Source organism: Hemiscyllium ocellatum, chromosome 23, assembly GCF_020745735.1.
Source record: "Hemiscyllium ocellatum isolate sHemOce1 chromosome 23, sHemOce1.pat.X.cur, whole genome shotgun sequence".
NCBI lineage: Eukaryota > Metazoa > Chordata > Chondrichthyes > Orectolobiformes > Hemiscylliidae > Hemiscyllium > Hemiscyllium ocellatum.
This window is the reverse complement of record NC_083423.1, coordinates 25,987,400-26,012,132: the sequence shown is the minus strand read 5'-3', so window position 1 is coordinate 26,012,132 and position 24,733 is coordinate 25,987,400. Positions and strand designations below refer to the sequence as shown.

General features: G+C 41.1%; 1 protein-coding gene across 1 annotated transcript in view; it reads right to left on the bottom strand.

Moving 5' to 3' along the window:
* reln (reelin) overlaps positions 1-24,733 on the bottom strand; it is a 376,824-nt gene that overhangs the window by 42,724 nt on the left and 309,367 nt on the right. Inside the window, exons 42-46 of the mRNA XM_060843157.1 lie at positions 20,122-20,342; positions 17,483-17,630; positions 12,873-13,131; positions 4,742-4,991; positions 1,425-1,593 (exon numbers count right to left, since the gene is read on the bottom strand). Coding sequence (XP_060699140.1) covers positions 1,425-1,593; positions 4,742-4,991; positions 12,873-13,131; positions 17,483-17,630; positions 20,122-20,342 — 1,047 coding nt within the window. The remainder of the gene's footprint in view (positions 1-1,424; positions 1,594-4,741; positions 4,992-12,872; positions 13,132-17,482; positions 17,631-20,121; positions 20,343-24,733) is intronic.

Below are 24,733 nucleotides of genomic sequence, written 5' to 3'. Positions count from 1 at the left end.
TTTCATTAAAATTAAAATTTTACCTTTGCTATTTAGAAATGTTTAATTGTTTATTTAACATTTTATAGAAGCATATCAACCTACAGGGTTTGTTTTGGTTCTGGAGTCTCTGCGAACCTAATAAACTGGGAGACACTAGTAAAAACAGTATCTTGCAAGTAATTGTAATGAAATGATCTATCTGATGGTGTTTCTGTAGCAGACATCCTGCTCCAGTTCAATTTCATTGCGGACCCAAGTAAATTACAGGATCAGGTTTATGTGTATTAACGAGGCTCGACTGGAGTTTGTCAGGAGCCTCAGCCACTGTTGAAGCAAATGGTAAAACCGCAGATTGGAGGAATGGAATGGGAAATGGAGGTACTTTATTTTAAATGAGAACCTACACTGTTCGTCTCAATCAGGTGAGTTTTATTCACACAACGAATCTAGATTGGATCTAGAATCAGGAACAAGCATTTGGCAAAATTGATTTGAGAAGAGAATATAGCATTAGGTGCATAAAAGGTTTTAATTACTAGCAAAAGAGAGGACTGCAGATATTGGAAACCAGAGTTTAGATCAGAGTGGTGCTGGAAAAGCACAGCAGGTCAGCATCCGAGAAGCAGGAAAATCGACATTTTGGGCAAAAGCTCTTCATCAAGAATCTGGCTTTAGTTTAGACCTTAACATTTGAAATATAACATCTGGTCTGAGAATCAAAGTTAAACTGGTTTGAATAACAGCAAATCAGTATTCTGCAGTACTCATGTTAACCACTAGATGACACTATTGTCCACATTTTTTCAGAAGCTCAAAGCAAGGTATAAAATATTTACAGTGATATAAATATGGGAGATACGGATAGAGACTTTAAACATACGGCACAATTTGTGATCATTACAGGTGCCCGCACCTGTTATTTCATCCAACTGGGATTTCTGCATGTACCAGTCTAGACAGTACTGTGGGCAGGCTATCTGACATGTACATCATTATAACCAAGCCCGGTCACATCCTGATACACAAAGTACAGCTCATTAGTTAAACAGAAATTAGTTAAATAACTGTTTCACTGGGGAATTTATTTGATTGATGCTATAGTGAGAAACCAGAATAATTTTCCCTTTGGGATTCTGTAAATCAGATCAGTTGATGCCTGCTATCAGATACCTGAGCTGATTTTGCTTCTACTGTTTGCTGAAATAGCTGGAAATCTTAATTTCTTACAGAAAAAGTGGCTTTTAAATTGTTCTATTAAAAGTGAAATGTTTTCAGACTATAGAACATAATCACTTCTACCTTTATTTAATCTCACCAACCCACTCTATCATGGCCTCTCCTACAAAATGACTGATGTGTAAATTTGAAATACAGGTATTTGTATTTTTAATCCGGAACGATTTGCAAATTTTGAAAGAAGAAAGGAGCAGCATTCTACTTACCTGGTGTAAGGTGGCAATGGCAGTGTGAGTCTCGTCCACTTGTTGAAAATGTCGGACATCAAAATCCTCTGTAGATGGTATTTGTTACATTCCACATTAGTTGGCAAGCAATCTGTCAGCACAGGCTGCCAGTTCAGTCCTAGGTCCACTGAATACTCAAGTTCCACAGCTGAATGAATGGAAGAGATCCAAACAATCATATCCAACACCTTATCACAGAATCTTTTGTCTCATTTTAATGATTTGACTGCATGTACGTTCAGCGTATAGATAACTAGCTATTCCAAGTTTGAACATACGTGCACTGCTCCATTGAATTTCTAGTAAGTCATTTTCCTCCCCATCCCAAAGCCTCCACTTGAGGACAGATGCCCATATTGTAGAGTTTGCTATTTTGTTGCTAACTCCTTCAGCTGAAAACATACATGAACTAAAATGGTATGCATCTGATTGATTTCCCCATCACATGCAAAATTAAATAAGTAAAATTGTATAAAGCTGTTGTAATTACCTTCCTAAGCTCATGTTACAATCAGCAGGATGTGACTTTCCTTAGTCACCTGTTGGAAGGTGTGTGGAACTACAGCTGTGAAACTATTACCTATTAGTTTTGTGCTGCTGAAAGACTTTTCATGAACCTAATCTACATTTGCAATTCAAAGATTCAAATAAGATTTCTCGAAGCTGATAGTACTTTGTGAAGTAAAATTACCAGTTTTGATTGTGAGATTTGCTGACTTGTTTTCTAATTGGGAAATGAAGAAAATGAAAAAAAAAAGTAATTTTCCCTTAGAAGGTTAGCGAGCAGGGTGTGACACTCAGAGGATGCATTGTCTGAATTAGCAGGAACGTAGCTTATGATTTTCCACCCATTTATGTCAATGAATGGAAAACCACTGGCTCCAAATTGATGCCTACAAACACAGCTCCCAGCTGAGAAAATGTTGAATTAAGTCTAATGTTTTGGGGTAGATGCTACAATAAAAAGTATTGCACACAGTTTGAAGAAGGAGTTGTCCCATTTTAGTTAATCCTTTAAAATACTTGCAAGTATGTTACTAATTAACTTCATAAAGTAACTGACAAAATGCTCAATGGTTCGTTATACATAGTAAAAATGAATAAAATGAGGACAAATTAATGTCTGTCCATAGCAACCAAAGTAGAGACAGATCTAACATATTTGTCAAACTGTTACTAAATTTGTTCTGTCTTACACGTGGAGCATTGATTTGTTTATGTTTGAGATGTGCCAGTTGAATGAATACGGGATGGTATCAAAATGTAATTCCATAATCCCAGATTTCTGAAACAGCATGAAATCTAAGTAGCACTACTCTGTAGCTTTGATTCTGTGACCCATGGCCCTATATGGATAGTATCTTAATAGTAGGACAGGAGTGTGAAATCAACCTTCATATTTAAACCCTAGAGTTGTCTGGAAGATAGAGCCCCTGAAACTCTTGGACTGTGAATGAGTAGAGAAGGAAATTTCTGCTTAGGAATTTAGAAGTTTGGAGCAAAATCTGATTACACCAGGATAAAGCCAGATTCCAGTGTTTCTTTAAATGCTGATAGTGGGGAGCATGGATCCACTGTTAACACTTACATGTCCCTGACATCAAGAGGTTGGAAACTCCTGTGAGACCCTGGAAAACTATGAACTCTCTGCACATATCTTCAAAGGAACTCACAAACCTCAGAAAGGATCTGACTTTTTTCTTGGGAAAGATATTCAACCATGCGTGAGATAAAGTAAAAAGTCACACAACACGAGTTTATAGTCCAACAGGCTTATTGGGAAGCACTAACTTTAAAGGATGAAGAGAAAGCGCCCCGAAAGTTCGTGCTTCCAAATAAACCTGTTGGACTATGATCTGGTATTTGTGATTTTTAACTTTGTCCATGCCAGTCCAGCACTGGCATGTGTGAGGTAGGCATCTTTGAGATAATCTGTCCTTGTTTGACCATTTAAACAACTCTGTTTCTGAAGAGTGAGATGTAATTGCTTGGACATTGTGAAAGTGGACATATCCATATCATGCAATCAAAAGGATTTCAACTGAATTTCCACTGGAATTTAAATTTTCCACCAAATCCCCACAGCTATTCAATTTGGTTAGAGTAGAAATTATGACAAGTAGAAAGTTGAAGCACTCTCAAAGTAACCTTGAGTTGAGTACATTAAATGCCTATTCAATTGTGAATTTCCCGAGATTGATATCTTCAGTGAGGCAAATTAGTTCCTGAAAACTGAATGAAACATGTTAAGTCCAACAGTATGTAAACCTTGGCATAAACTCATTTTGGAGTTTGGAACTATTTGACAGATTAGTTTAAAAAATCTAGACAACATCAAATGCCATAGTTAGATGGTTTATAATAAGTAGGCTTTAATATTGTGATTGATTATAAGGTAAAGGGCATTAGTTGACAAAAAAAATTCAAATGCATTAAAGTACTTCATCCATTAGACAAGAAGTACTATTCTTTACTGCACAGTATTAAAAATTTAGATGTATGACCTCTTTGATTGAAAGTTCATTTGTTAAGCCTTTAAAACAGTTGTTTAAATAAAGCTTCAGATGCTCCATTTCATTCACCCTAGAGGATTTGTTTATTTAGCTGTGCAACTGAAGTTCATTGTTAATGCTTGGCTTTGCTTTAAAAATGTGGCTACTCAGAAATTGTTTGCACAATCATGAAGGGGACTTGGATTTCTTTGATTAATAGTCTTATGAGTAGGTGAAAACATTGACGTATTTTGAGGAGTTTTTTTTAGCAAAGCCTGTTGTTTATTTTGACAAATCAATGAGCACTGAAGAGCTTTTGTTCAACAGAAGTTTCAATGGATTATTGTTTATTTTATTCTTTACAGAACATTTCAAAGTCTTCCCAGTGATATGGAGGGGGAATTGAGATATAAAGGGGCATGAAATAGTCAGGGTGTGTGGGATGTGAACTAGGGAACCATAGCCATCCATAGAACTGAGCTGATGTCACAGTGGATAGAGGTGGACTTTTTAATCTGCTGTCCTCACTGTCTACCTGCCTTTATTCTACCTTTGGCTTGTATAGGAATGTGATGGGTCCAATTCCAGCCTCCTCCTAATTTTTCATTGGGAAAATTACAGGTTCATTGAGGATCCATGAATATAATAACAGGAAATTCCCTGAACCTCAATCCACATGCAAAGAGTGAAAATATGGCCTAGTCAAGGATGAATGGGAGTCTCATCCAATATCAGCTGGGTAGAGCACCAAGGATGTCAGGGGCTTAAATCTTTTGAACCTTTACTCATCAAAAAGACATTTACCATAACAAGAGTCTGTGACAGAGCAGGAAGCAGCAAAATCAAACTGCAAAAAGGAATCCTCGTTCACCACCACATCAGTCGAGATAACGTAACGAGTGTAAGCCTTCTCAATGAATACCAAAGCATCCCCATTCGAGCCACAGACAGGCATCTTTGTGCCTCCTGGGTGGAGCAGCCACTTCCTGTGATCCAATGTGCTGAAGTTATCTTCAATCACTGTGTTACCAGTAATGCTTCCTCCAATCACAATCTGTTTCATTTGGAATGAGGTATTAGTAAAGAAGAAATAAAAAGACAAAAAATACTAAGAAAAGAACTAAAATATTCAGGCTAAACATACTAGAGATTGGAGATGAAGGATTCATTTTTAGACTGCTAGCCTGTTTTGTAAGAAGCAAGTACAGAAATGGATAGATAGTTTACAATTTTGCTGATTATCTTATCTTACAACAAAAATGCTGAAGAATATTTCCACTGAATTCAATGGGAAGGGATACTGTCTATAAGCCTAGAGTTTGTTCAAGATTCAAATAGCACTTTCTCACTCCATGGTGTTTCCCCCAAAACCCGGACTTATATTCTGTTTCTCTGATGACATAATTTGATAAAGTACAGTCCTGGAAAAGGCACAGCGGGTTAGGCAGCATCTGAGGAGCAAGAGAGTCAACACTTTGGGTGTAACCCTGTGTGGTCCACAAGTGAAAATGGCCCAATGTGCTTTTACCCAAATGGCCATTCTTCATTCATATGTATAAAACTGAGAATCTGTATGTGTCAGAGCTGAGTCTTGTTTGTCTTCATCCTACTACCAACATGCTCATTTTTATATATATTATTGGTCCTTCAATGTAAGCATTACTGGCAGCGCCAGCATTTATTGTGTATCCCTAATTGCGTTGAGAAGTTGATGGTGAGTTATATTCTTGAACCACTGCAGTCTGTGTGGTGCAGCTATACCCACAGTGTAACTAGGGAAGGAGTTCCAGTTTTCTGACCCAGCAACTGTGAAGAAATGACAACACAATACCAATTCAGGATAGCAATGTGACTTGGAGGGAAATTTGCAGGTGGCTATGTTTCTTCATGCTTGATGCCCTTGAGCTTCTAGGTGGTGGAGAATGTCACCAGAGGAACCATGGCAATTTGCTGAACTTGTTTTAAGTATGAAAATTGAGTTATGAACAAAGTAGCGATCAAGGGGGCTACTTTGCTCTGGATGGTGTTGAACTTCTTAATGTTGGAGTTGCATTCATCCAGGCAAGTGAACAGCATACCATCATACTCCTGTGCTTTGTAAATGGTGGGCAGGCTTTGGGGAGTTGGGAGATGGCTTATTCACTAGAGTCTGACCTGCTGATGTCGCCACTGTATTTGGATTGTTGGTCCTGTTAAGTTTCTGATTTATGATACAACCCAGGATGTTGGGCAGTGCAGTGGCTCAGTTGTTAGCATTGCTACCTCACAGTGCCAGGGACCTGGGTTCAATTCCTGCCTCAGGTGACTATCTGTGCAGAGTTGACACATTCTTCCCATGTCTGCGTGGGTTTCCTCTGGGTGCTCCAGTTTCCTTCCAAAGTCCAAAGATGTGAAGGATAGATGAATTAATCATGTTAAATTGCTCATAGTGTTCAGGAATGTGTAGGTTAAGTGCATTAGTCATGGAAAATGTAGGGTTGTAGGAAGGGGAATGTGTCTGGATGAGATACCCTTCGGAGGGTCTGGGGACTTGATGGACCAAATGGCTTGTTCCACACTGTAGGGATTCTATGGACAGCAAGGAATTCAGTGATGGATATGCCTTTGACTGTTAATAAGTATCAGTTAAACTCTCATTTGCTGGAGATGTTCATTATCTGGCACTTACATAGCACAATTATTAATAGTCATTTATTAACCAAAGTCTGAATTTTGTCCAGGTCTTGCTTCATTTCTTTGAGGCAACTCATTAGGTCCTGAACAGTGTGCAATCATTAATAAATGCTCATACTCTCGATATCTCTATGCCCATTCTACACGGGAAGTTGGGCACAGGTTCAGTACCCGAGGCCAACATAGAACATAGACCATTACAGCACAGCACAGGCCCTTTGGCTCTCAATGTTTCACTGACCTGTGGAACCAATCTGAAGCCCATCCAACCTAGACTATTCCATTCTTGTCCATATGCCTATTCAATGACCATTTAAATGCCGTTAAAGCTGGCGAGTCTACTACTGTTGCAGGCAGTACGTTCCCCGTCCCTACTACTCTCTGAGTAAAGAAACTACCTTTGACATCTGTCCTATATCTATCATCCCTCAATTTAAAGCTATGTCCTCTTGTGCTAGTCGAGGAAAAAGGCTCTCAGTATCCACCATATATTATCTTATATACCTCAATTAAGTCACTTCTCAACCTTCTTCTCTCTAATTAAAATAGCCTCATGTCCCTCAGCCTTTCCTCGTAAGACCTTCCCTCCATACCAGGCAACATCCTAGTAAATCTCCTCTGAACCCTTTCTAAAGCTTCCACATCCTTCCTATAATGCGGTGACCAGAACTGTATTCAGTACTCTAAGTGCGGCCCCACCAGGGTTTTGGACAGCTGTAGCATGACCTCATGGTTTGGAAACTCCCTCTGCCAATAAAAGCTAACACACCACATGCCTCCTCAACAACCCTATCAACCTGGGTGGCAACTTTCAACGATCCATGTACCTGGACACCGAGATCCCTCTGCTCATCTACACTACCAAGAATCTTACCATTAGCTAGGTACTCCTTCCAAAGTGAATCACCTCACACTTTTCTGCATTAAACTCCATTTGCCACCCCTCCTGCAGCTTATCTATGTCTCTCTGTAAACTACAATAACCTTCGCCACTATCCACAATGCTACCGAAGTTAGTGTCATCTGCAAATTTACTAACCCATCCTTCTATGCTCTCATCCAGGTCATTTATGAAAATTACAAACAGCAGGGGACCCAAAACAGATCCTTGTGGTACACCATTTTAACTGAACTCCAGGATGAACATTTCCCATCAATGACCACTGTCTGTCTTCTTTCAGCTGGGCAATTTCTGATCCAAACCGCAAAATCACCCTCAATCCCACGCCTCTGTATTTTGTGCAATAGCCTACCGTGGGGAATTTTATCAAACGCCAAACTGAAATCCATATACACCATATCAACCACTTTACCCTCATCCACCTGTTTAATCACCTTTTCAAAGAACTCAATAATGTTTGTGAGGCATGAGCTATCCTTCACAAAACCATGTTGACTTATCCCTTTTTAGATAATTATAAATCCTATCTCTTATAAACTTTTCCAACAGCTTACCCACAACCAAAGTAAGGCTCACTGGCCTATAATTATCAGGGTTGTCTCTACACCCCTTCTTGAATAAGGGAACAACATTTGCTATCCTCTAGTCTTCTGGCACTATTCCTGTAGACAATGACAACATAAAAATCAAAGCCAAAGGCTCAGCAATCTCATCCTTGGCTCCCAGAGAATCCTAGGATAAATCTCATCAGGCCCAGGACACTTACCTATTTTCACACTGTCCAGAATTGCTAACACCTCCTTCTTGTGAACCTCAATCCCATCTAGTCTAGTAGCCTGTATCGCAGTATTCTCCTAGACAACATAGTCTTTTTCTTGTGTGAATACTGAATGAAAAGTATTCATTTAGTGCTTCCCTCATCTCTTCTGACTCTACACACAACTTCCCACTACTATGTCTGATTGCCCCTAATCTTACTCTAGTTATTCTTTTATTCCTGATTTGGCTATAACAAGCTTTAGGGTTTTCCTTGATCCTATCCGCCAACAACTTCTCATGTCCCCTCCTGGCTCTTCTTAGCTCTCTCTTTAGATCTTTCCTGGCTAATGTAACTCTCAATCGCCTTAACTGAGCCTTCACATCCCATACTAAAATAAGCCTTCTTCTTCCTTTTGACAAGAGATTCAACTTCTTTAGTAAACCACAGCTCCCACCATCCACAACCTCCCCCCTGCCGGCCATACTTATTAAGGATCCGCAATAGATGGTCCTTGAATAAGCTCCACATTTCAAATGTGCCTATCCCCTGCAGTTTCCTTCCCCATCCTATGCATCCTAAATCCTGCATAATTGCAACGTAATTGCCTTTCTCCCCAGCCTTAACTCTTACCCTGTGGTATATACTTATCCCTTTCCATCACTAAAGTAAACGTAAATGAATTGTGGTCACTATCACCAAAGTGCTCACCTACCTCCAAATCAAACACTTGGCTGGGTTAATTACCCAGTACCAAATCTAATGTGGCCTCGCCCCTTGTAGGTCTGTCTACACACTGTCAGGAAACTCTCCTGCACACATCGGACAAAAACTGATCCATCTAAAAATACTTGAATCATAGTATTCCCAGTCAATATTTGGAAAGTAAAAGTCCCCCATAACAATTACTCTATCACTCTCACTCCTACCAAGGATCATCTTTGCAATCCTACCCTCTACATCTCTGGAACTATTCGGAGGCCCATAGAAAACTCCCTACAGGGTGACCTCTACTTTCTGTTTTCAACCTCAGTCCATACTACCTCAGTAGACGAGTCCTCAAATGTCCTTTCTGTGTAACACTGTCCTTGATTAACATTGCCACCTCCTCTCCCTTAGATTACCTAGTGTGGAAACAGGCCCTTCAGCCCAACAAGTCCACATCGACCCTCCGAAGAGTAACCCACTCAGACCTATTTTCCCTCTGATTAATGCACCTAACACTATGGACAATTTAGCATGGCCAATTCACCTAACTTGCACATCTTTGGATTGTGGGAGGAAACTGGAGCACCCGAAGGATACCCACGCAGACACAGGGAGAATGTGCAAACTCCGCACAGACAGTCGCCTGAGGCTGGAATCGAACCTGGGTCCTTGTGCTGTGAGGCAGCAGTGCTAACCATTGTGCCACCATGCCACCCCTTTTACCATTTTCTCTGTTCTCTTTGTTCTTACTGAAGCATGGGTAGGTTCTCAGCTATAGCTCCTGGAAGCTGAGGTTTTGGAGTCGGAATGGCGGCTGGGGACACTGGTGCATTTGCGAGGCTCAGAGTATTGTGGATAGCACATATAGAGAGGTGGTCACACCATAGGGTAAGACTCCATAGGCAGCAAAGGAATGGGTGACCACCAGACAGAGTAAGAGGACGACACAGGTAATGCAGGAAACTCCTGTGGCTACTCCCTTATTCAACAGTATACCACCTTGAATACATTTTGGGGATTGGCCTCTTATGGGCAAGTGGAAGCAGCCAAAGTCATTGCACCATAATTGGCTCTTCTGCATAGGACAAGAGGAAAAAGAATGGCAATGCTGTGATATTAAGGGATTCAATGATAAAGAGAATACACAGACTGTTCTGTGGCCACAAACAAAACTTCAGGATGATATGTTACCTCACAGGTGTTAGGGCTAAGGATGCCTCGGAGTGGCTACAGGACTACCTGAATTGGGAGGGTGAACTGTCAGCGATCATAGTACATATAAGTACCAAAGACACAGGACTGAGGTCCTAAAAGCAGAGCTAGAAAGAAGATAAAAGTAGGACCTCAAAGTTAGTGATCTTGGAATTGCTACTGATGTCACATGCTAGTCAGAGTAGAAATTCCAGGATATGTCCGATATATACATAGCTGAAGAGATGGTGTAAGAGGATTGGGACTGACTCTGTGGGAGCTGGCTCCACTACAAGTTTGACTGGGTCCACCTGGGCATGATTGGAACTGCTGTCCAAGGGAATGAATTTGCAAGTGTGGTCAGGAGAGTTTAAACTAAAATGGCGGGGAAATGGAAACCTATACAGAGACAGTAGACAGGGAAATAAGGAATAAAATAAAGATAGAACGGGAAATCATAGAATCCCTATAGTGTGCAAACAGGCTATTTTGGCCCAACAAGTCCACACTGACCCTCCAAAGAGTATCCCACCCAAACCTTTCTCCTACCCCTTTTACTCTACATTTCCCATGACTAGCGCACCTAACCTACACATCCCTGAGTACTATCAGCAATTTAGCATGGCCGATTCACCTAATCTGCACATCTTTGGATTGTGGGAAGAAACCGGAGCACCCTGATGAAACCTACACAGACATGGGGAGAACGTGCAAACATCCCACAGACAGTCGCCTGAGGCTGGAATTGAATCAGAGTTCCTGGCGTTGTGAGGCAGCAGTGCTAATAGGCAGAAACTTCAAGGGCTAGAACTAAGCAGACCACAGGACTAAGAACGCTAACAAGATAAGCCTTAAAGCCTTCTGCCTTAATGTGCAAAGCATTCACATCAAGATGGATGAATTAGTTGCACAAATAGATATAAAGTGGTATGATACAGTGGAGATTAGAGAGACATGGTTGCAGGGTGACCAGGAATGAGAACTAAATATGCAGGGATTTTCAATTTTTAGAAAGGCAGACAATGAAGAAAAGGAAGTGGGGTAGCACTGCTGATTAAAAAATAAATTAATGTGATTGTGAGGAAGGATTTTAGCTCTGGTGAAGTAGAATTTGGATGCGGAAGCTTAGAAACACCAGTGTATACAGGATAATTTTACTTATCAATATGTAGAGGAATCAATTCAACAAAAAGGCCTTCCTTGACTGGGTTTTGAGCAATGAGGAAGGAATTGACGATTATCTAGTTGTGTCTGAGCCCTTCAGGAAGAGTGACCACAATAGGATAGAATTCTTCATGAAGATGGAGAGAGACATAGTTGTTTCTTAGACTAGGGTCCTAAATGTACGTGAAGGAAATTATAATGTAATGAGGCATGAGCTGGCTTTGATATCATTCTTTAAAGGGAAGATGGGGGATGAACATAAGCAAGTATTTAAAGAGCGCATGGATAAACTGCGAAAGTTATTTATCCCATTTGGCATGAAAACAAATGGAAAAAGTGGTAAGGAAAGTAGGGGGAGTATTAAATCCAAGGAAATGGTGCACAAATTGGACCACAAACATGAGGATTGGGAACAGTTTAGATTTCAGCAAAGGGAGACAAAGAGAATGATTAAGAGGGGTAAAATAGGGTATGAGAGTAAGCATGCAGGGAAGTTACAGACTTATACTAAAAGCTTCCATAGGTATGTAAAGAGAAAAAAAATTGTTTCCTACAGTGTGAAACAGGAGAATATTTAATGGGGAACAAAACAGATGATGAATTGGTCAAATACAAACTTCACTTCTGTCTTCACAAAAGAAGACACAAATAACATGCTAAAAATAAGACCAAAGACGATGAGACATAGGAACAGAAATTAGCCCATTCAGCCCATTAAGTCTGCTCCATCATTCAATCATGGCTGATAAGTTTCTCAACCCCACTCTCCTGCTTCCTCCCGATAACTCCCCATACTCAACCAATCTATCTCAGTCTTAAATATACTCAATGACCTGGCCTCCAAAGCCATCTATAGCAATGAATTCCATAGATTCACCACTCTCTGACTGAAGATGTTTCTCCTTACCTCCATTCTAAAAGGTCTTCCCTTTACTCTAAGGCTATGCCCTCAGGTCCTAGTCACTCCTACCATGGAAACACCTTCCCAACATCTACTCTGTTCAGGCCATTCAGGGAACACAGGGCCTAATGCACTAATGGTCATCTTCCAAACAACATTAATGGATACATTCTCCATGGCACCACCTTCATCAATGAGAGATACTGCTATCTCATGCAGGATAGATTTTGGTTTGTCCCTTTGGTATTCTTGCAAAACATCCTGATGAGCACAAGGCGAACAGCTTAAACGAACTGTGCCTTTTATACTCAAGTTTACTGATCATTGTTAATGAAATGAGCATTTTATTCCAGAATAATTACTGAATTAAATTTGAATTAATCTAGTCGCTCTGATGGGACATGTGTCTGGAAGTCATCTGGAATATTACTCCAATAACTTTACCAGTATGCTATCATCGTCCCTTCAAAGGCGGTCATTGAATAGCCACTAAGACCTGAAATTTTGGGTTACATTTCCTCTGCTTGACCTTATGGAGACTCAGCACCAAGTTAATTCCTCATAATATTTAGCTTTGGTTAAGAATTGGATGTAGCTGTTTATTACAACTCTCTGTTGATTTTTATATGCAAAATCCTACCTCATCAATGGCCCAGGGGCTATAAAAATGCCCATTTTCAGATGGCTGCCACCAACGCAGACGGGTGGAGGAGGATCGAGCCTTCAGTGGGATCTCAAGTGCAATGTATCGGCCCACGTTACTCGAATTGCTGAAGAGAAATTCCTGGAGAACACCCCAACTAAGGCCCCCGTTCAGGGAATACTGTAAAAGCATCGGTTGGCTCCTTGGGTCTGGGGATGCTTTACCACAACCCAGTCTGAGGAAAAACTGGACAAACCTGAATGGAGAAACAATAGAAATCAAAATTAGTAGAAGATATCAGTTAACATTTCCTAAAATTATAGAATAAAACCACTCAGATGGAGGTCATTTAACACGTTAAGTCTACATTAGTACTTTAGGAGAGAAATTCAGGTGATTCCACACCCTTGCTCTTTCCTTGTGTCTCTGTAAGCTTTTTCTGGTTATAGTTATTGTCCAATTCTTTTTGAAAGTTACCACTGGATCTGTTTCCACCATCAGGTAAAGTAGGGCATTTAAAATCCGAATGGCAAATTGTGTAAAAACAAAACTACTCCCTCATGTCAAATTTTAAAGATCAATCTCTTTATGTGAACATGCCATTGAGCTGCGGCCATTTGTTATACTGCTGTTTCCAACTATAAAAATATCCAAATAAAATGCAGGAAAATGTTAGCAGAAATACTAAAACAGTAGATTACAATTTGAAACCAGTGATTTTCTGAAGGGCACAGCAAGTGGTTCCAATATAAGATCATGAGAAATAGCAACAGGAGTAGACCATTTGGCTCCTCGAACTTGCTCCACCATTCAATACGATCGTGGCTAATCTGATACTCCTCATGTCCACTTTCCCTGTAACCCATGTTTCCCTTATTGAGCAAGTCGGAAAATGGAGGAAGGGATGAGGGGAAGGTATTCAGGTACTGTGAGGGGGAAGTGTGTGGAAACGTGTGAGGGCAAAGTGTGCACAGGATGAGGTCGGATATGGAGTGAGGATGAGGGAAGGTTTGTGGGGAGGGAGAAGGTTGTGTAGGGGTTGTCAGTGGGAGGTGATTGTGATAGGGTGTGAGGGGAGTGTGTGGGACAAGGAGTTTGTGGGTGGAAAAGTGTGTGGGAGGGAAGTGTAAGGAGGAGGCATGGAGGGGTGAAGGAGAGGTTTGAGAGAGGGGTGTGAAGTGATGGTGTTGGGGGGGGGAATATGTGGAGGCGGTTTGTGGAGTTTGTAAGAGATGTAAGGTGGAAGGTGTGTAGGAGTTTATGAGGGGACTGTATGGGGATATGTGAGGAGGATTTGTGATGGGGGTATGAAAGGTGGTATTTTGGAGAATGTTGGGGAGGTATGCAGGGTGAGCGAGGGTAAGGAAAGGTATATAGGAGTTGTGTGAGGGGACTATATGGGGATGTGTAAGGTGGATTTGTGTGGGTTTTTGGGGTTGTGAAGGTATGTGTGTGGGGTGGGGTCCTGATAAAGGGTTCTTGTCCGAAATGTCAATTCTCCTGCTCCTCAGATGCTGCCTGACCTGCTGTGGGTTTCCAGCATCACACTCTTGAACCTGATCTCTAGCATAATTTTCTCCAATGATACAGTTGCGCATCCCTCTTCCCAGAGGCTGGACTTCCTGCTGTGGCCTGGGGTATCCTGCCATCTCTCCTCTTCACCTCCCACCAGCTCCCGAGATCCCCTTGTATCTCATATATTTATGTTACAACATGTTGTGAATTGGGTATGGCTTTAAATGACAACTTGGGTATGGCTTTATATGATGGCTAATCTGATATTACTAGCTGGCCTTTAAGGCATTATTTGCACATATCTTGAGGTAGTTGGTTGTTGTAGCTATGCTGACTGTTGGCTGTCTTGCTAGTACCATTAGGTAAAAACAATGACTGCAGATGCTGGAAACCAGATTCTGGATTAGTAGTGCTGGAAGAGCACAACCGTTTAGGCGGCATCCGAGGAGCAGTAAAATCAACGTTTTGGGCAAAAGCCCTTCATCAGGAATAAAGGCAGAGAGCCTGAAGGGTGGAGAGATAAGCTAGAGGAGGGTGGGGGTAGGGAGAAAGTAGCATAGACTACAATAGGTGAGTGGGGGAGGGGATGAAGGTGATAGGTCAGGGAGGAGGGTGGAGTGGATAGGTGGAAAAGAAGATTGGCAGGTAGGACAAGTCATGGGGACAGTGCTGAGCTGGAAGTTTGGAACTAGGGTGAGGTGAGGTGAGGTGGGGGGGGGGGTGTGGGGAAAGGGGAAATGGTGAAGTCCACATTGATGCCCTGTGGTTGAAGTGTTCTGAGGTGGAAGATGAGGCGTTCTTCCTCCAGGCGTCTGGGGGTGAGGGAGCAGCGGTGAAGGAGGCCCAGAACCTCCATGTCCTCGGCAGAGGGGGAGTTGAAATGTTGGGCCACAGGGTGGTGTGGTTGATTGGTGCGGGTGTCCTGGGGATGTTCCCTAAAGCGCTCTGCTAGGAGGTGTCCAGTCTCCCCAATGTAGAGGAGACCGCATCGGGAGCAATGGATACAATAAATGATATTGGTGGATGGATGTGCAGGTAAAACTTTGATGGATGTGGAAGGCTTCTTTAGGGCCTTGGATGGAGGTGAGGGAGGAGGTGTGGGCGCAGGTTTTGCAGTTCCTGCAGTGGCAGGGGAAGGTGCCAGGATGGGAGGGTGGGTTGTAGGGGTGCGTGGACCTGACCAGGTAGTCACGGAGAGAACGGTCTTTGCGGAAGGCGGAACAGGGTGGGAAGGGAAATATATCCCTGGTGGTGGGGTCTTTTTGAAGGTGGCAGAAATGTCGGTGGATGATTTGGTTTATGTGAAGGTTGGTAGGGTGGAAGGTGAGCACCAGGGGCTTGTTACGGTTGGAGGGGTGGGGTCTGAGGGCGGAGGTGCGGGATGTGGACGAGATGCGTTGGAGGGCATCTTTAACCACGTGGGAAGGGAAATTGCGGTTGCTAAAGAAGGAGGCCATCTGGTGTGTTCTGTGGTGGAACTGGTCCTCCTCGGAGCAGGTATGGTGGAGGTGAATGAATTGGGAATACAGGATGGCATTTTTGCAAGAGGTAGGGTGGGAAGAGGTGTAATCCAGGTAGCTGTGGGAGTCGGTGGGTTTGTAAAAAATGTCAGTGTCAAGTCAGTCGTCATTAATGGAGATGGAGAGGTCCAGGAAGGGGAGGGAGGTGTTAGAGATGGTTCAGGAAAATTTAAGGTCAGGGTGGAATGTGTTGGTGAAGTTGATGAATTGCTCAACCATTGTCCAGGTACCTCTTTTGGGAAGTGGCCTAAATGACAATAGCCTGGGTCAGTTGTAGATGAATTGTCGATGGCAGCTTTTAAAGCTTGGTAGCTGCTTATAAATCGTTGAATCGTATTAACGATTCTCATGATCAGAAAACCTATGGAAAATAAGTCAGCGTCTTTAGTACTGGTTCATGAGATGTGATGTCTGAAATGTCACTGACAAACTCTTTGTTTGTTACAAATGTTTTGAGGAGATTCTGCATACTCAGTAGAGAAAGTGGAACTGTCACTTTATACTGAAGAAGTTGAAGATCCTATTGCGTTATCTGAGAATTGTCCACATCTTCCTGTATTCTTTCTGATATTGAAGTACATTCCTTTAGTCATTGGCTGTTTTAGCTTTTGAAAAGATCCTCTGCTTTTGTAATGAGAACTCATTATAAGCATATTCATAAGCACACCGATCTGAATTAAAGGAGAATTGATGGTGACATGCTGTGAACGGCACTGGGAGCTACATATGTACTCAGCATCAGTACCTAATATTTGCATGTACTAACCATTAGGTGTCAAATTTGCAATCTCTCCAGCATCTCAGGGAGAGGATATTGGACTCTTAACTGACAAGACATTAAAGAACACTCTGACACACAGTGAGACGAGAACATTCATTTCTTTTATATTATATGGAAAATAAGATACATTGAATTCCTCTCAACTCCTCAACATAACAATCCAGCACAGATAACTAGGCTCAATGATTCATCATGGGACTATTCCTACACTTTTGAAATGAATATCTGGGGAAGTGGAAGAAGGGGAATAATATTTTTCAAACATTTTCTGAGAAATGTCAAATCTTATGATGGAAAGTATATTTTAAAATAAAAGTAATATTTCTGCTCTTGATATGATGAAAGTGGAGAACAATACACATGTTAAAATCACCACTTGAGTTGGGGGAGGGGTTGTGTGGGATGGAAGATAAAAGAAGTAGACAGAAATGGAGACATTGATATATTAGGTTTATGATTCATCACCTGAAGGGGAACTGAAGTTCAAGCAGACTTGAGAAGTAATTATTGCACGTTAAAATTAGCTGTCACTTGGTGTAACAAATACAGCTTTAATGGAAACATCAATGGATAGATTAGAATGACTGTATAGCAGTCTGTATCAAGACAGGAGGCAGACACTTAATTGTTTTGTTAGGCTTGAACAGTGGGTTAAAGAAGAATGACATTGTTTGCCTGAATGGACTTTTCTCAGTTACACATTATTTCACTTAGAAATATGTTATGTGAATGTAAAACAACTTGTGAGTAATTAAGAAAGGAAACACAATGATTAAATGTGTTCCAAATACCTGGCATGTGACAAATCCATATCGACGGTCATCAGCATGCGCAGTCCCTCTTCACTGAAGAAAAGGCTGTTTCCACTCGACATTAAGCCACATTTCCTGGATGGCTTCCCACCACTGACCACTAAAAATTTCTCGGGGTCTATTGGGCCTACAACGAGAGCAAGTCAAGTTTCGCATGTAAAACTCGATGTCACAGGTTTGAACAATGCATTAAAGTGGCTGCCTTGCCAGTTGGTTTATTTTTAAGCCAGTGTGCATTATAATTACAAAGGATTGTTGCCCAGGAGGTAGAAAGTTTATTACTGTCATATATTAGAGTGTTGAAAAACTTTATCCTTTGGATAATCTTTAATAAAAGCAATGCTAGGTTATAGTGACTTGGAGACAGGAAGGATCGCAATTGTTGGAAGCCAGAGACAATAGATGTGATTAGATGCTAGATTATAAATTAAAATAAGTCATTCCTGATTACTCACATTCTACCCCATCTATACTCTCAGGTTGGTCAGTTGGCATATACTGGCATATCAGCTACATGAATGATTGAGAAATAAGTTTAGCATCAGAAACTTACCCACTAAACAAAATTAATTTGCAGCCTGCTGGACTCAAAACGTAGAGAGGGGAATGCCCATTCACCACCTTAAACAGATATAAAACTTAGCTACTAAAATGTTCCAGCCTTTTGCAGATGCATGTTGGCCTTATCCAATCTCACTTTTGTTTAATTTATTAATGCTTACATTGTACAAAATCTTAGCTCCTTGTTTATCAAGTAATTCTGTTTCTGTAACTTTCTTGCTAAAACTCTTTATATCTGCCCACAAATGGACCTTGCTAAAATCAAAATTCATGAAAATATTAAAAGTGGAAAGTAAATTGGAGGCAGCAAAGATTTCATTTTTTTTACACAGTTAATCCAAAATAGTCATGACTAAAACCTGTTTGTTTTGAAAAGCAGACAGAATTCAGCAGTGTGTAAAGACACAAAAATGCCTGTAACTGAAGTTGATCGAAGAAAAAAGGATCTTTAGCCACCACCTACTTGGAAGCAAACAAAGTGTGTTTCCGTGCAATTTACTGCTAATGTAGTTCATAAAAACAAAATTTCTACAGTGTGGAAAGAGGCAATTCGACCCATCGAATCTACTCCAACCCTCCGAATAATATTGCATGCAAACCCAGGCCCCTAGCTATCCTTGCATTTACCATGACTAATTCACCTAGACTGCACATCCCAGATTAATTAGCATGGTCAATCCATCTAACTTGCATATCTTTGGACTGTGGGAGGAAACCAGAGCACCTGATTGAAGAACAGAGAATGCTGAAAATGCACAAAATTTGTACTGACACCATGATATTCCAATCTCTTGGAATGTTTTTTTTAGCCACCAGGAGATTTATGTCTATTCTAGTGGAATCATTCTGGAACAGTTTGTAATCCTGCACTTGTAATATAGACAATGAAGTAGCCCATGTGTGCATAGCAAACAGCAATGTGACAATCATCAGATAATCGATTTTTATGATAGTTATTGGGGGTAAATATTGGATAATTTCCCCATGCTTCCTTGAAATGGTGTCATGAGAACTTTTACAATTATCTGAAAGAGCAGATTGGATTTCAGTGTAACTCATGCACACTGGGGAGACTACTACTTCAAACTAATCAATGATTATGCTGTAATAGACATTTTAATAACCTTAGGCATTTTTAATGGGCATTGGTGGTATTAGCTTGAATCAGTTGGTCAAACCTTTGTGGATTAAGCCCTTAGCCCAACTCCTAAATAATAGTGAAACAGTGGGTGAGTGCTGCATTATTGGAGGTGTTGTAATTTGGGAGACAAGTTCAAGTGCCAGTTTTAGCACCACTGGCACAACTCAAAATGTAAAGCTACTCACCAAAAACTGAAGTCAAAAGCAGAATGGCTCATAGTCATTTGAGGGCTGTTACTGGTGAAAAATGGCAGTGATTTGCTTATGTAACTGACACCATACTGATAACAGCAGTTCATTGCATTAAATACTTTGAAACATATTGTTGCTATGCTAGGCAACCTTATTAATTAATATTCTTTTTCTATTGAATCACACAGATGTACAAAATCAACAGGAAACAGCTGATTTCACTGTCCATAAACCATGATGTTTGGAGCACAGAAATATAACACTCTCTTTGCTTCCCCCCACAATTTAAATGATCTCCTTGAGAGAGAGAGAGAGAGAGAGAGAGAGAGAGAGAGGAGGTTAGTGTCGCACAAAGATCCATATTCCATAAATGGACCTACATGTTGTAGATTAAATACTGGCTGTGGTTTTTCACTTCTGTGTCCATCAGCCTGTGACTTTCTACACAATCTACAGAAAACTAAGTGTGGGAAGCCAAGAGGTGGAAAACCTGTGAATGTCGACTAATAATCTGAACAAATGTTCCAAATAGGGAACCATACCATTTTCATCAGGTTTCAAACAGCCTCATAGTCCCAATATTCAGCGCAAAATACACTTGAAGCATTATCATCAATAAAAACTACAGAAAATGGCCTTCATTCTTTACACATTTTGTTATAACTCTGTACGATTTCCTTTAAACCAATGTTTACAAAATTATAAATACATTGTTTTCAACAAACCTTTAAAGTCTCCCTTCAAGAAGTCTGGGTTTTTGGAGCTGATTTTACAGGTTGGTCCAGAATATCTAGAGTCGCAAATGCATTGGGTTCCACTGACACAGCTGCCATGTCCATTGCACATCTCCTCACACTGTGGTCCAATGTAAACATTATCGATGGCCCAAGTCACTGGTTGCGAACCTGATGTGTAGAACCCTTGGTACCATCGAAATCTCACAGATCTGTGTCCGTAGGAAGCACATCCACAAAATAAACAATATGAAAATAAACTTGGATGGATCAATAGAAGCTAGGGAAGATTATTTTATATTGTGAGGCAAAACAAACAGCTTCATTAGACACTGGAACTGGAAAGTCAGTTTGCTAAATGAACAATAGGATATCAATTGATGCAAACTCAGTGAACAAGCTGTAAAGAGTTTTTTTTACAGCTTGAAGTCTGGATTAAAATGATATGTTCCTGAGAGGGCAGGCAGATAATTCTGCTTGTTTAAGTAGCATTGTAGGGGTCCACGCCTTTACCTACAGAATGGTACCACCAAATAAGTGAGTGAAAACATATTTATTTAATTATACATTCTATAAATGCTCAGATTGGCAGAGTTGACAGTGAACAAGTTGATATTGATGGCTTGATAACGGAAAAAGGTCTGAAAATGAAATGGGACCAGTAAGAAAAAAGTCAACTGAAAACTTGAGCTGGGAATAGATGCAAATGGAAGGATCGGAATTCTGATTGGTTTGTGACAAGGTTTGCTGTAGAATTCTTTCTTAGTTTCAATTAATTTGCTTTTTTCACTCTTGGTGACATGATGTAAGTGAAACCAGGATCAGGGTGAGGGGATGAATGGGGATGCAGTGTTTAGGGAATCTTCCTACAGATTCAGAACAGGGGAAAGTACAGTAAGATGTAACTGAAAAAGGAAGTTGACTTAGATGCTAAGTATGTGCAAAATGAAGACTTTTCACTTGGAAAAATATGATTATTTTATACGCCAGGTTGACTGCATGACACCATCTACTGTTTTGGATACCATTCAGGGGAATGGCTCTCAGGGATAACAGCAACAGCCAAATTCATGGCATCATGGTTGGCTCTGTTGCAGAGGGAGGGAGAAATAGGAATAGAAATGCTATAGTTATAGAGGAATCAATCGTAAGTGGAATAGATAGATGTTTCTGTGGCTGCAAACAAGAGACCAGGATGGTGTGTTGCCTCCCTGGTGCTAGGGTCCTGGATGCCTTGGAGCAGTTGCAGGACGTTCTGAAGGGGGAAGCTGATCAGCCAACAGTTGTGGTACACATTGGTACTACTGACATTGGTTATAAAAAGGGATGAGGTGCTAAATACAGAATACAGAGAATTAGAAGAAAGTTGAAATGTAGGTCTTCAAACGTAGTTATCTCAAGATTGCTGCCAGTTCCACAAGCTAGTCAAAGTCGAAATAGTAGAATATATAGGATGAACACATGGCTGAAAAGATGGTGCGAGGTGGAGGGTTTCAGATTTGTAGGGTATTGCGACTGGTTCTGGAGAAGGTGAGAACTATAAAAACTGGATGGGTTATTCCTGGGCAGGATCAAAACTGATGTTCTTGGGGCGGAGGGGTACTTGGTAGAGTGCATGGGACAGTTTGAACTAGTGTGGGAGGAAGATGGGAAACAGAGGAGTAGGTCAGTCAATGCAAAAATTGAGAGAGAGGTACAAACTAAGGCAAACATGGCAATTGGCAGGAACAGGTAGGGAAATGCTGCTGAAAAATGCAAGGGAGGTGGTTTGAAATGCAAGAACTGTATTAGGAAGGTACATGATGTTAGAGCTTTGGTTAGTACTCGGAACTATGACACGCTTGTGACTATGGAGACTTGGCTGAAAGAGGAACAGGACTGACAGCTGAATGTCCCAAGGTTCAGATGTTGCAGGTGTGATAGAAAGAGATGTAAAAGGGACTGGGGGAGTTGCTTTACTGGTAAAGGAGTATCTCACAGCTGTACTGTGGGAGGAGACATCAGACGATTTGTGCAGTGAGGCAGTATGGGTAGAACTCAGGAATAGGAGAGGTGAAGTCACAATGCTGGGGTATTCTAAAGGTGTTCCAACTGCCAGCGGGAGATAGAGGACAGAATATGTAGAGAGATTTTGGAACGATGTAAAAACAACAAGGTTATTGTGATGGGTGATTTTAACTCCTCTATATTGGCTGGCACTCACTTTGTGCTCGGGGCTTCAATGGAGCAGAATCTGTAAGCACCATTCAGGAGAGTTTCTTGACACAGTATGTAATCAGTCTAACCAGGGAAGGGGTTATACTGGATCTAGTTTTGGGAAATGAGATTTGGGCCCTGTCAGATGAGTGAAGTCTTCGTGGGGGAGCACTTTGGGTGTAGTGACCATAATACTATGAGTTTTAAGATACTCATGGCTAGGGGTGACAGCAGCCCTCGGGTGACGGTGTTAAACTGGGGGAAGATGAACTACAACAACATTAGGCAGGAACTGGAGAATTTTGATTGGAAGTGGCTGTTTCAGGGTAAATCCACATCAGAAATGTGGGAGTATTTCAAAGGGCAGTTGATAAGAGTTCAGGAGCAGCATGTTCCTGCGAGAATGAAGGATAGATATGGCAAGTTACGTGAACCTTGGGTGACCAGGGATATTATGATCTTGATCAAAAAGAAAAAGGAAGCATACACAAAGTCTAAGAGAATGAGAACTGATGAAGCCCTTGAAGTATATAAGGGAAGTGGGAAAGAACTTAACAAGGAATTAGAAGGGCTAAGAGGGGTCATGAAAAGTCATTAGCAAACAGGATTAAGTAGAATCCCAAGGTTTTTTGTACATATATAAAAAGCAAGAGGGTAATCAGGGACAGGATTGGCCCACTCAAGGACAAAGGAGGAAATGTATGTGTTGAGCCAGAAGAGGTAGGTGAGGTTCGAAATGAATACTTTGTGTCAGTATTCACCAAAGAGAAGGAATTGGTGGATGATGATCTCTGGGAAGGGAGTGTTGAGTTTCTAAGCCAAGTTGCTATTAAAAAGGAAGAGGTGTTGTGCATCTTAAAAAGTATCAAGGTAGTTAACTCCCTTGGTCCTGTTGGGATCTATCCCAGAATATTGAGGGAGGCAAGAGAACAAATTGCTGGATACTTTCCGGAATGGGGGGGCTGTGACTAGTGGTGTTCCACAGGGATCAGTGCTGGGACCTCTGCCATTTGTGTTCTACATAAATGATTTGGAGGAATTAGTAAGTTTGCAGATAATACAAAGATTGGTGGAGTTGTGGATAGTGAAGAGGATTGTCAGAGGATACAGCAGGTTATAGATCAGTTGGAGGCATGGACAGAAAAACGGGAGATGGCGTGAAATCCAGATAAATGTGAGGCGATGCATTTTGAAAGGTCAAGTGCAAGTAAAAATTATACGGTGAATGGCAGAACCCTTAGGAATATTGATATGCAGAGGGATCTGGATGTGCAGATCACTGAAGATGGCAATACAGGTAGATAAGGTAGTAAAGAAGATGTATGATATGCTTGTCTTCGTTTGCTGGGGCATTATGGATAGGCAAGTTATGCTGCAGCTTTGTAGAACTTTAGTTATACCACACTTGGAATATTGCTTACAATTCTGGTCACCACACTACTAGAAAGATGTGGATGCTTTGGAGACGGTACAGAAAAGATTTACCAGGATATTTCCTGGTGTGGAGGATTTTAGCTGTGAAGAAAGGTTGAACAGACTAGGTCTGCTTTCACTGGAATGCAGGAAGCTGAGGGGTGACCTGATAGAAGTTTTTAAGATTATGAATGAAATGGATAGAGTAGAAAATATTAGGCTTTCTCTCAGGGTGGAGGGGCTAGTGATCAAGGGACACAGGTTCAAGGTGCCAGGGGTGTTGGGGGAGTTTGAAAGAGATGTGCGAGGCAAGTTTTTCGCACAAAGGGTAGTGAGTGCCTGGAACACTGCCATAGGAGGTGGTGGAAGCAGATACTATAGCAGCATGCAAGAAGCACCTGGACAAATATATAAACAGGAAGAGAATAGAGAGATACAGATTCTGTAGGTGAAGACAGTTTTAGTGTGGAAGGGCAAAATGTGTCAGCGCAAGCTTGCACAGCCGAAGGGCCTGTTCCTGTTATGTATTTTTCTTTATTCTTATCTATTGGACTTTGATGGAGAATTCACATAGTGCTTACAGCATAGACATGGGCCATTTGGCCCCACAGAGCCCTATTATTCTTTTTGCTCTACTAAGCCTCATCTCACCCTCCTTAATCTATTTTAGCAACATCTTCTTCCATTCCTTTCTTCTTCATGTGCTTACATCGTTTTCCCTCAAAATGCATTTATTCTCTTTGACTCAACTATTTTTGTGGCATCAAGTTCTAAAATTATAACCAGTCTTTGGGTTTCTCCTGAATCCTCAGATGAATTTATCAGTGATTATTATATATTTATAATGTTTAATTATGGTCTCATCTAAAATTGGAAATATCTTCCCCAAATCTTTCCTCATAAAGCATTTCAATCCGAATAGTCATAGGTAAATACAGAACAGAAACAGATCTTTCAGTCCAAGCTGACCATATTCTCAAATTAAGCTGGTCTC